Raw genomic sequence first — 13994 nt, forward strand, 5'->3', positions numbered from 1 at the left:
GTTTGGTCCACCTCCCTACCGTTCAAGGAACGCTCCAGCAACGTTCGTGCAGTGTGACCGGGCCTTAAGGTGAGACCCCCAAGCAAACTTACACCTTAACCCCTACAGTAATGCTCCCTATTATGTTCTTGCATTAATGCCTTTACTCTAAATATTGTTCAGCACTCTCAGTTAGGTGTACAGTACTATCCCACGCTAGGTGTAGCGCTTGAACACTGAGGATGGCATTGGTACTTATGAAGCCAATACTGATAAATCTCTTAACTTGATATCGTATGACCGTTGATAAACTGTATCAATGCAGTTTTGAAACTCCATTCCCCCAGATTAGGATTTGGATATCTGCTAAAGGGAGATCTCCCCCGAATTATTTCCAACACTTAAATATTTTCCGACGCTCACACATATATCTATCTATCTATCTATCTATCTATCTACATGTAAGTATATATAAATATGAAGGGTAGGCTATTTGTGTGTGTGGAATGACTAATAATTGCTTGTGGCCGAGTTACGATTCTGAGTGATGGAGAAAAACTGTATTCGTAGGAAGTAAAAGTTGAGCGGTAATGTGAGCAAGAGTAAGGTTATGAGAATAAAGGATCTAAGAAGATAGAGCAATAATACACATTTATTTGTAAGAAAATATAACAATTTTTAAAGGTTTTTAAAGGTCACTCATGAATGGCAGAGGCAAGGGGCAGTGACATCGCCCTAGAAATCAGGACTGCTTTAGAGACTGACCATATATTATATGATCAGCGCCCAAGCCTCCTCTACACCCAAGCTAGGATCAGGGAGAGCCAGGCAGTGGCTGCTGATGACTCAGCAGATAGACCTATAGGCTCCCCCAAACCCCCCAACCTTAGCTCACAAGGATGATAAGGTTGCAGACACTAATGCCACTAACGAGTCTGAGCGGGACTCGAACACCCGATTGGCAAACACCAGGCAGACACGTTACCAATCAGGACACAGTAACCCCAAAAGTTAGTCACAACATAATTGAAGAAAGAAAAGTAAGAAGATGAATGCAAAAAAAAATTAGAAAGATAATTGCGATGCTTATATGCAAGTCAAAAAGGGAATATGTGAAACGATTTTTGAGCAAATCATTATATAGGAAATTGAAACGTGGATGAGGAATGGGAGTGATTGAAAGAACAGATGTGGATAGATGACATGAAAGCAGTAATGAAAAATTATGGTATTGACATCCAGGAGGCATAAAAGTGAGATCCAAATAATGGTGGATAATAAAGGGTACATGAGTTTGATTGTAAAGCTCATGAGCCTTATGTGTAGCTATATGAAACAGCTAATGATTTACAAATAATACTGCACAAAGCATTTATTCATTATCAACACTGCTGTGTTGATAATTCATCACAGCAGTGACCTTCACCCTATCAGAAGAAATGGCCTAATATTGAGATAATGTTAGCACATACGAGATATATCAATAGCTAAGAAAACAATGTGACATTATGACTAAATACTCATAATGTTTTGAATAGATTCCTTATCAGAGAGAGAGAGAGAGAGAGAGAGAGAGAGAGAGAGAGAGAGAGAGAGAGAGAGAGAGAGAGAGAGAGAGAGAGAGAGAGAGAGAGAGCCTATAGGAGTGTAGTGAATTGATTAAAACTATCATGAATGAACATAATAACCTCAAAGGCCGATGGCTCTGATAGTTAGCAGTCTTTTATCGTTGCTTTAAGTCTTGCAAATCCCAATAGTATAAGGAAAGATGATGATTGATTATGAGTCATCTAGCATCATCACTACTGCTAGGTACACTATCACTGAGATAAGGTGAGAAGAGGAATGATAAGACTAATGCTAAGAATGATTAAAATGGCGGATGAAAATTTCAATGGAATGGATAAATGACATAATTGTGGTACTAGTAGAAAAAATTGCTTTGGCTAGTCCCGTGGGTTACAGTAGGATACTTTGAAAGTAAAAGTCTCGTCACCACTCAAAATTCCAAAATGTGGCTAGATTCCTTCCAAAAAGCTGATATCCGTCGAGTAAAATCTTACAATTTGGCACCAACATTTATTTCATCTGTTAAGATTTCATTTTTCAGATCACGCTCGAAACACTCTGATAATGAGCTATAATGTATTTTCCCCACTTTAACGATAGGAAGCATTTTAAAACACACACACACACACACACACACACACACACATATATATATATATATATATATATATATATATATATATATATATATATATATATATATATATATGTATGTATACTGTATAACCCTAATAATCAATAGCTAATCGTTTGATGGCATCTAAATAGGGCTCTAGATTGTCTTAATTATGCCAATCTCCCAAAGTCCATAAACACACTTAAACCCAACTGCTAAACTCGCCAAACTTGACTTGTTCGTTATAGAAACTGCATTTTCTAATACACTCCTTGTGGCTGCAAAATTTGGTAATCTCTAAACAATATTTGGCAAGAGACCACATGATTTCTTGTCTTCTAAGGTCATGGCCGTTAAGCACATTTTGCATATGCTTCAAGTGATGCTCGAGTTAGTGACATTGAGTAATTAATCCTTGTGGTGATCAAGTAAATCCTCTTCCCCTTTACCTATGAAACAGCAGTGGCAATTATGCATCAAAATCAAGATAGAGTTTGCAGGAAACTATGTTTATCCTTAGAGGGATGTGATTGAAACCTTTTCACATGTTTCCCATGTTTTGAAGGTAGATTTCCTGCCTGTCCACTGGTCTTGTAGGCTTAAAGGTTTGAAGGCTACTCATAATTAGGGCTCAAGCACTCTCTCCACCCAAGCTAGGGCTAGGGAGAGCTAGGCAATGGCTGCTGATGACTCAGCAGGTAGAGGCATAGGCTCCCCCCACATATGGTGAAGTTACAGATATTGCAAGAAATCATCGAGCTTGAGCGGAACTCGAACCACAGTCCGGCAGTTCGCTAGGCAGAGACGTTTCAACAGGTCACCACACATCCTTAAATATTGATATTTATCTAGTCACTGTTCCCATTATGAAAATTGCTTTATATTCTGACAAACAAAAGTTCCATTATTAATTAGAATCACCCCCCCCCCCAAAAAAAAAGAAAAAAAACTTTTTGAGATCAACGTGTCAATGGCATTTTTCCAATCATCGTAGTAGGCTGTATCGTTTCATTTTTTGAGTCCGAGTGCAGAAAAATTTCAATCTGCTTTGTGGAAAAATAATCACTTCTGAAAATCTTGGTCACTTGAAAATGTTTCCATAACGACTCCTAACTCAGGAAGGAATAATTGAAGGCCAGTGAGTACAGGAAACAATCTAACAAGTTTGTCTACTGTCTTGATAAAAAGCAGAAATTAAGGAATCATGAAGTTGTCTTATATCTTTTGGGTTTAACAATAGAGCTCAAAATCACGCAATTAATCGGACAATTTCAGTGACAAGACATCGAATTTAACCATGTAGCATGTGGTGGCCATCTTGAAAAACATGTGTCACATTGAGAGCTTCTTTCGCAATGGTCCTTTGTGGTAATTTCATTCTTGTATCCCTGTTCGAATAATTTTGTCAAAATCTCTCTTGTCTGCTCTAATCTACTCTATAAAGTAAAAAGTGTCGAGATAATATATATATATATATATATATATATATATATATATATATATATATATATATATATATATATATATATATATATATATATATTCCTGTCACGCTGATTGGCATTGCCAAACGTATGACTACTCGGTCTCTCCCCTTCCATCGGGTAGAGGGGTGAGGGAGTAGTCATACCCTGGTGAGGGGGGTCCCTCGAGAGGTACACTCGGAAACACAATCTCCCACAGGTTGAATCTGTGTGCGTGTGCGCATAGCTATCTAAATATTTAGCCGTCATATTTGAACTTTCGTACACTGGTAGAAAATAAAACAAAAATTATTAGCCATCGGTATTAATAATAATAATAATAATGAAAAGCAATATACGTCAAGTATATTTTTTTTTAATTAATCAGTTTTTGCAATGTGTTAATGTAACAGGAGCTGCGTGGCGAAACAGCTCAACACAGCAGAGCTAGGGAACTGCCTTCAGCAGGAATTCCTTTGAAATTGCAAGCTGAAAGAAGCCTCTTTTCAGAATTAATATAATTGTCCCACAAAGAATAGCATCCTAAAGGGGCTGGTCTGGTGTGAATGTAGTATTGACTGTTTTACGTCCCTTATCAACAGACACAGATGTTCCTTCCTACGTTTCAGCCAGATGCGATCTAGTCAGTGTTATCATTTTAATACATTTTACTTTTTTTTTATATATTTACATGACTATCATTACAATTTCTTTTCAAAATAATTACATATCACAAGAATCCATGGAAGGGAGACATGTAGGCCTACAGTTGTACTAATAATATCGTGGCTGAAACATGAAAATTGTGATAGTGTTATCTAATCCCACACACTGAGTCAGAACAACATCGGCAGCGAAAGAAACTGCGCATTATTGTATGATGAAAAACACCAAGCCCCATAAACTTTTATATCTGCCTCGTTCATGAACTTCATTTTCATTTTTTTTTTTTTTTAGCAATTCTGTTAAGTGTTAGGTCGTGTTGATGAGAGTAATCTTACTAATTTCTTCTAATTCCTGAGTAGTCAATTTCAATATTTTGGCAATTTATACAGGAATAAAAAAATTTCGAAACCATCTTCAATTATGATATTCGACAGTTTATTATTATTATTATTATTATTATTATTATTATTATTATTATTGATTTCCCAATCATAACTAGTTACGCACTATTACGGTCCTAGTTTCTATATTGCGGGAAATTTATACTTTACTAACATTTATTTCAGAAGCCATCATAAGAAGTTTCTTGGAAATTATATATCACAAAATCAGCGTTGCTAAGAAAAACCTGAAACGGTGCTCTTAAATCTAGGAAGAATGGCATTCAATAGAATAAGTTACGTATATTTGGTAACCATCATCTGTGTTATTTTCTATATTGATCTCATCCTTATTATGCCGAGCTGGCTCTCTCTCTCTCTCTCTCTCTCTCTCTCTCTCTCTCTCTCTCTCTCTCTCTCTCTCCGGGATTTATTTATCGCCGATGTTGTAGTTAAATGTTTATCTTGATTACATATTACTTCTCTCTCTCTCTCTCTCTCTCTCTCTCTCTCTCTCTCCCCGGGATTTTTTCTCGCCGATGTTGTAGTTAAATCTCTCTCTCTCTCTCTCTCTCTCTCTCTCTCTCTCTCTCTCTCTCTCTCTCTCTCTCTCTCTTCCAACATATATGCCTACGCATACTCAGACAAACAATTTGTATAATAATTTCTCTTTATTAACGAGTAAGTTATATAAAGTTTAGAGTTTCAGATGATAAATTTGGGATTTTTTCCTCTCTTTTTACAGTGAGCAGTACGTAAATTAACTATTCTAAATCAATTCCTTAAGATAACTCCAACTCTCGTCTTTAAATTCGAAACCTTTTTATAGTTGTAATTTACAAGCTGGGTAAGAGTCCTCAATACGTGGCACATAATATCGTTAGGTAGACTATTGGTTAGACTTTTACCAGGCTGGTTCCTAACTGTTCACTCCGCAATATAAGTTTTTGGGCACTCTATCAATTAATAGATAGGTGCAAAGCCTCTTAGTTTATACTAAGTATTGTAATGAAGTTTTTTTCCTGTAACCATTAGCAACAGCCATAATGAAAATCATTCTACTTAGAAATCAGTTGGGATAATACTTACCAGTAACTTTATTGTGGTATTTTTAAACTCATCTTTCAGATTCATGGCCCGACTGATGTATTCCACCAGCTCTCTGCTAGGATTTTGCAACATACCCACTCTTATAATATCTTATTCCCGTAACTTTCCTAATTTTGGTCATGTAAATCAATGTTTTGTATTAAAATCTTTGCAAAGGACACATCAGCTCTGTCTTGTCCCCTGAAATTTGCTTTTATTTTGAGCCTGTTTAACATTACTTTCGTTATCAAGATTGCCTTATCTACATCAATTTTTCTAGTATAAAGGTGCGATTAGATTGTAGATTAAACTCTCCCGAGAGACGGCTACTTTCGCGCGACTTTCTCTACAGCGTGTTTATACTACCAGCAAGTTTTTCTCTCCGAGAGCTGTGAGTGAGTGTCGCGAGAGAAAGTGTCCGAGAGTCGGGTAAGATTTCTCGCGCATCTATTTACACTGTAGCCAGTTTCAGTCGACAACTAGCGAGGGTTGAGAGAACATGTCTCAAAAGAGCCGTGTTGCTGCTGCATTAATAATTATGAACGAAGTGAAAAAGAAAAGGAAAAGAAGTATGTGGGTCGGAAAATGGATAAGCAGAAGGGGAGAAGATGGAGCACATGCAAAATTATTAAGAGAATTGTTTGTTTTAAGTTTTTTTTTTCACACTAATTATTTATGAGCGTGACGGACAGACACTGTGATTATTATAATATAGATTAGCTATTGCTAAATAGAGAGGAGTGTTCCTCAAAACATGCAGCTCCAAAATTTATGACAATTTATTGAACTAATTAAATGTCTTTTACAGGTTCCCAATTCAAACGAAGAATGGAACAAAGTTGCAAATGAATTTCAAGAAAAATGGCAATTTCCAAATTGCATGGGAGCAATAGACGGGAAGCATGTTGTATTGAAACAGCCTCAAAACAGCGGAAGTCTCTACTTCAACTACAAGGGAACAAATAGCATTGTTCTGATGGCATTAGTAGATGCCAATTATAAATTTTTGTACATTGATGTCGGGTGCAATGGATGCATATCAGATGGAGGAGTATTTGCCAATTGTTCTTTGTCACAAGCTTTAGAAAACATCTTAAACGTGCCAAACGGACGTCCTCTGGATTACACATAAAGCAACAGACAAATACCATTAGTTGCAATTATTATTATTATTATTATTATTATTATTATTATTATTGTTATTATTGTTATTATTATTATTAAAATTATTATTATTATTATTATTATTATTGTTATTATTGTTATTATTATTATCAAAATTTTTATTATTATTATTATCATTATTATTATTATTACTATTTTTCATTATTATTATTATTATTAAAATTATTATTATTATTATTATTGCTGAATTAATGCAATTGTTTGGTCTTTATTCCACTTTTGGGCACTCATGTTCTCTCGCGAGAGTAAACGAAAACTTTCAGAGATCTGAATATTCACTGGATAGAGTGGAGAGCAACAACCTAGCTCTACGAGCGTGCTGTCTAGACTGTTTAGACTGTAGCTTGCGCGAGAGAAGAGAAACACTCGCGAGAGTAGAGAGAAAATCTCGGAGAGTACTCTACAGCCGGTTTACATTCCATAGAGCAGCTGTCTCAGAGCAACTTGCGGAAAAAAACTCTCCAGTCTAATCGCACCTTAAGACTGTGGGTCATTCCCCTCTATGAACTAAATTTTTTTATAATTTTTTTTTTCTCCACTGAGGTACCGGTAGATTGGAGTGGCCACTAGGTGGTGAGCGCTTAGAAACGCTCATGTCTACTTTGTAATTGGTCGCCCACATTGTAGCTGTCACGAATGTTATATCTTCCTGTTCCTTGGTGAATCGCACAAAGTTAATGTACCTTACAAGGAAAACGCAACCAGATATCAGAATTTTTCTCCTGAATTTTATCTCCAGAGATAAAAAAAGAAAAAAACAATGAACTCGATTACCAAATGTTTTAATTTACACAAATGCTTACCATGGATACATAACCAAAATTCTTAAAATAATTGACATTGCTATAAAACGTATAAGAACTTACGTGATTGAAGCAATATACAAACTGAAAAAATATTTAACTTAACTCTGATCATATAAAATCTATATTTCATTGAAGTAATATTCCTCACAAGACGGAAAGAATTCCTGTCTGCAGAGTTTAGTTACAATGGGGAAGTTTTAGAGATGATCCCAATGAAGGTTCACATAAGTTGTAGCACAAAGTAATGCCATGTGAAATTCTGGCACTGGATCCTGCTTGCTAGAATTAATGTTGTTAAATTGTAGACTGAAACAACAAAGCTGAAAACAACATTGAGATGTTGATCTCTCACATCACTAAATTATAACAACAATGTTTTGGAAGCTGATGGATAAAACGTAAAACTTTCAATGTATTTATTGGTTAAAGTATGCCAAAATATGAGGAAAACCCAAAAAGAGGGATACATTAACATTGATGTCACAAAAAATTGTGCTATGAAGTTTTATGATTGTAAACTTCCAGTCAACCAACCAAACTACATGTACATCTAAGCCTATGCTATGCCTCTTAGATATATAGGCACATATAAACAGACGGTAAATTAATGCTTTTGCTTCACGTTGCAATTTCAAATGCTCACATACTATTACACCAAGTCTTTCTTCTTCCATGCTACTTTAAATTTTCTCTCACGAACAATTTCTTTTAGTTCTAAAAAAGTTCATCACAGTATTTATTCGCGTGCTGAGCTTCAGCCATGGCTATAGCCAAATAACATGATTATCAATTTAAAGAAATTAGATCATTGTCTTCTATAAACCTGAAATTAGACGACATTAAAAAATATAACAGCTGTAAAGAATTTAAAGATAAAAAAGGAACTAAAAAACATATGATAGACATAATAATTCGTAAATAAAAACATCGTTGGTTTAGAAAACTTGAGCAATATTGAAATGAGTATATAGCAAAGAATTAATATCGCTTGTGAGTTTTTGGTAAAATCGTTATGTAGGCCTAGAGGTATTTTAGGATAGCTATTGAATACAAATTGTAATTGGTCACCTAAAAATCGTCTAAAAAATATGATTTTGTTGTTGCCACAGTCTGCTTTCAGATGCCAGGAAATCGCATCTAATGGTGTTACCTTTAAAAAAGTTTGAAAGACAATGACAGTGGGGGTCTGGGGGCCTCCCCCGGACCTCCACTGTCAGTGCCTTTTCAAACTTTAGGCCCCCACTCTAAATAAAAAACGTTCCTAAACCTATGATAATGTATTGACAGTTGGCTGGGAAGTCATCATTAGTGTCTCCTTTCATCACAGAGTCACCTAGCGGATTAGTTTTGCCGGTACCAAATTGTTTCCTTTATCGTCCATAATTCTTTTCTTAATTTCCTTTTTCAGAGCCATTTTCCCCATTTTTTTCTCCCATTTTTATTCTATATTTACAAATGTAACTTATGGAAGCACTTATATAGATTACAAAACCAAATGTATGTTGGTCCTCCCATGTAAGCATTATAGTAGATTACTGCATTCGGAGTTAGCAGATGATCTGCAGTCGACCTTCCATCTATTCCTCAGCATTGGAATTTACTCATCTCTTCCTTGAATTTGTTCTTTGATTTTTCAATCCTTATCTCCACATACATCTTACCATTTGTAGGCTACTTCTAATGCATATTCCTCTTTTCTTTTCTAATTCCATTTTATTTTCCTTTTTATGCATTGATAAACCTCTCCCCTTAACATCTCCCCTTCTTCTGGGTTGCATATATTTTCATCTATCTTTGAGGGGAAGCACAAGTCACTCATTGAGTATCCGCTGATCATCCTGCATCAAGGGCGACTAGGGTCTGGGTTTGGGTCTGGCTTAGGTTCTGGGGGAAGTATCTAATGGAGGTGCAGCAGATGACACATCAGTGGGGATGCTGTCACTTGGGGCGTGGAGAACATTGTAGAGGGTTCGTCTGCATCTTACGCATATGGTGTCAACAGGATGTCTGATAGTACAGGTGGGAGAGAAGTTATTGGTGGTGCCACCATCGGGATGTTGTCAGAGTCAGAGACATCCAGTACCTCTTCTCGTGTAGGGAGATATTAGCATGCATTCAGATGTTTTGACTTTGTATGAATTTGATGCAGCTGTCAGCTTACAAGCTTCTTTATAAAACACAAGTCACCATCAATGGCAGAGACAATATATCTGTCTCTTGAGTTGTGTTTGGACTTATCTCTTATTAGTTGAACTAGGTCACCACATAAGACGTTGGGTATTAGGGAGCTGACACCAGTGGATGACTTACTCCTTTCACTGTATGGGTGATCTGCTACTGGAAGTGGGAGGTTGATCTCTTGTTCTCTTTGAATGAACATTTCTCTTACTGATAGGCCCATTCCTCTAATCCTTAAATTTAACCAAACAGTGGTGATGTCAAGGACAAGTCTAGAGATAGTTGGATGGTCTGAAGCAGCCTTCAATAATTCATCTTCCAGTTCTTGCCCTGTTCTCTCTGCAACATGGTTTTTATTTGGTTTCTTGCCTTTGCCAACACTATAATTTATTAAGACAATAAACCCAGGTGCTGAGTTTACTAGAATCACGGCATTTGGCCCATTAATAAACCATAATTCTAAGCATGTGTTCACGAGGGTATCACAAGGGATCACGAAGGGTTTCAAGCTTTTCATTAATCAATATGCGGATAACTGTGTATGAAGTAACAGTTTTCAAAGTATAAAGATGAACTTTTTATTTCGTCTGAGTACATCAACAGTAAATGATGTACCTATAGTTTCAGGGGGTCTTCAGAGAGGTATGATAGTTCTCAGTGACTGGAAATTGAGTCCCCTGTGATAAGAGCGTAAAAACTGTGCTAAATCACTAATTTAAGCTAGTGCTTTGATGATGGTTTAATTTGACGTGCAAGGCTATCAGAAGACCAGGCAGTATGAATCCAGGAACAATGGCCAGGTCCCTGACTGAAGACAGAGGTTGTGTTTTCTTTACAGCCAAAAAATCGTCCCTGGAGATCATGACCCCTTGGAGGTACCGCTTCACATTGTGTACGTCTGTCATCTTCTTAGAAGGACGAGTCCCCTGACGAAGGTGGGCATGTACACTGCATAAATCTGAACAACCTAGCTGAATGTACTTTCATGCCGAATGACTGGTATAGGGTAGTGATACTTGAGCAGCCTCAACATTATCAGCTTTGATGTCACAAACTACTAAATCTACAGTTGTGAAGATGTACTAGGATCGGGCAAGCTGTGTCTGTGCACTGATGCATTCCTGCTAGAAAAATCTGAATGGGCTTGTACAGTCAGGTGTTGTATGGTCACCTTATATCTGCTGGATGTGCCAAAGAATGATTTTACGCATGGACTTGAGGAGAACTCACTCCTGCAAAGTTTTCCAAATGCTTGCAGATATGGCTTACTATCCGTTAGGATACATGTCCTGTGTCTTGATTGGACAAGGCTGAAGTGGTTAATTGCTCTTGTTATTCTCAAAGCTTCTATCTCACACGGGAGCCAGGTAACCTGGGTTTTCTTTGGTTTTGCATTCTAGAAGCCTGCAAGGTGAATATTTTTCCCGCAAGCCACATACATCGTGCTGCCTATGCCATGCTGATTGAACAACCCATCAGTGACGATCCAAAGTTGGTCATCTGGGTGAGGAAAAGTAATCTACCTTTGGTTTTCAAGTTTTTTTTTTTTTTTTTTTTTTTTTGATTTTGGGAATGCCAAAAGCATTTCATCAGATCATATCAACAACTGTATCATCGGGGGTCACCAATGAAGGTACTGCAACCAGGGAGTACACGGCCTAGTACTTTGTAGGCACCAATGTAGGAGCTGAGACCCTTCACTGTAGTTGGTGGTTTTACCAGGAAGAGGGAGGAAACTCTATGGGGACTGGCCTGGATAGTGTTCTGTTATATCTAGCCCAAAATGGGAGTTGAAAGGTGGTAGATAAGAGTTTTGTGTACTGAAAATTTTAACTTGCATTTACCCATGGCTTGAACATGTACCCAGTTTTACAACAATTCTGATGGAATATTTCCACCACAATATAAGTCATCTGATAACTTTGCAATGATACCCTTTTGTAGAAGTTCCCCTAATAGTCTGCACATCAATTCTTCCAAAGTAGTTTTTGACCCTGGCATTCCCATGGCGGACCTGGTGTAAACCAGAACATCTTTAAATTCTTTAACTGCACCACAATAATTCATTGATACTTTGGAGAGGGGATCTGGTAAAAAGCACTTGTGAGGTTGGTTACTATTAGATGCTTCCAACGAGCCATGGATTGGAGGGTGATGTCCACATCTGGCATCATTGAATGTGACGACTCGCAAAATCTTCCTACTTCAGCAAATGCTGTAAAAAGTATGAAGCCACCCTGTTGCTTTTTTATTAGGAATGATAGATTCAAATACTATACAACAATTCCTGTTTCACCAGGTCTGCAAAAAGACTCCTTGTTCCTGTAGTTTGTTGAATGTGTCTTGCAGTTTAACTAGCTTATCTCTGGAGTATTGCAGCACTCTTCCTTCACGTTATGGAGGCTGATCGGTGCCCATGTTAACTACTTCTTCAAAATGTCTGCAAACATGGCCCTACCTTGTGGTTACAGAATCAAATACAGAGCTATTCTTCCCAAGAGCTATAATGAACGAATGCTTTATGTCATCAGGAAGAATGTTGTCTGGATGCTTTATGTCATCACGAAGAATGTTATCTGGATCAAGTATGATGACTGTGGAAGTTCCTGTGGACATATTCATCTATGTGGATAAGGCTCTAACAACTGTCTTGTTACTGTAGATGTGATCAAACAGAATTAGTGACTTCTGGGACAGATACATGTAGAGCTTAACAGAAGTGTCCCTGCTTTTGTAGAGTTGTTGCATATTACTTTAGTTTAGCTTAACTTATAATCAACTCGATTTTCTGATATTGTAGTGATGTTTTCATTACCCCATGCCTACGTCTGTTGGGCGGTTGAATTTCAAATCAGTCTCTCTCTCTCAGTGATCTAGAGAATACATCTCTTTTCAAGCATTTGTCTTTTCATAAATATTTTTAACAAATACCAAACAAACTGAAGTCCTGCATTCTTCCTAACAGAGAATAACAGAAATAATTAAGAAGTTTGGAGATATCTCAAGAGTCTGATGTTCTTGTGAGAGGTTCAGCGACCTAATACTTCCATTGATGACATAGGGGGAAGGGGCAAATTTGTTGTATACTTGGCTTCTGTCCTTGGTTGTATACCTAAGACTTTGTTATTTGCTAATAGAGCATAAACCTGTACTTAAGGCAAATTTGTTGTATACTTGGCTTCTGTCCTTGGTTGTATACCTAAGACTTTGTTATTTGCTAATAGAGCATAAACCTGTACTTAAACAAATTTGCCTGGCTAAATAGTATTAGTTTGTGGTGGTACACATACTGCATAAACCAGTGCTCTCCTTACGGCAAGATGATGTGCGGTTTTGTTCTTGGCAGTGTAATGGATGAGTACCTGATTGCAAATTGTGATCAGGCTTTTCACTGAATACACAGCTATAGCATTCACACCCATGAAGGGAGTGCCAGCTAAAACATCTACACCAAGGTCTGCAGCTACCAAGGATTCCAGTAGAAGTGGCAGATCATTTCTGGTGAGGAATATGTTTGTCTCTCTAATAACTTCAAGAGGGGTAATGCCATCAACCTGGAGAACTTTGTGTTTTTTTACACGGGCACCCAAATATTCAACTACTGCTGCTTTAATCATGTTTGTCTCTGCACCAGTGTCTAATATCAGCTTGAGAGCATGGTGTCCATAGAATGCCTTGAAGGAGGAAGAGCCTTGAGTCTTCACCCTTCTGCTTACAACTGGTGTTATAGTAGGTGCAGGGCAGTCTGTTTCAGATTCACTTTCAGAGTCTAACAATAACACATTCACTGTTATTTGCCTGTTACTTGGCTTAGATTGGCAGAAGTATTTCTTGACATCATTGGGGAGGAAACTGCACTGGGACAAAAAGTAGTCATAGGGATTACCAGCTAATTGATTGATGCTGGTAAAAGACTGGTTAGCGTACATGCCATGTGACTCATTGTCTCTGCTCCTGATCTTGTCCATCATCAGATCACTAGCTTGGGAAATCTTAGGCTTAATTGATGCAAGGCTTTAGTCTCTCAGTTCTGTGGCATACCATTGTTGAACTTTTTGGGAAG

The 13994-nt window shown here is 37.3% G+C and overlaps 1 protein-coding gene across 1 annotated transcript in view; it reads left to right on the forward strand.

Annotated features, from left to right (window-relative positions):
• The window catches only part of LOC137637836 (uncharacterized), a 9551-nt gene extending 2657 nt beyond the window's left edge, over positions 1-6894 (forward strand). The window contains exon 2 of the mRNA XM_068369949.1: positions 6571-6894. Coding sequence (XP_068226050.1) covers positions 6571-6894 — 324 coding nt within the window. The remainder of the gene's footprint in view (positions 1-6570) is intronic.
• The last annotated feature ends 7100 nt before the right edge of the window (positions 6895-13994 follow it).

Source organism: Palaemon carinicauda, chromosome 1 (genome assembly GCF_036898095.1).
Source record: "Palaemon carinicauda isolate YSFRI2023 chromosome 1, ASM3689809v2, whole genome shotgun sequence".
In the NCBI taxonomy this organism is placed as follows: domain Eukaryota; kingdom Metazoa; phylum Arthropoda; class Malacostraca; order Decapoda; family Palaemonidae; genus Palaemon; species Palaemon carinicauda.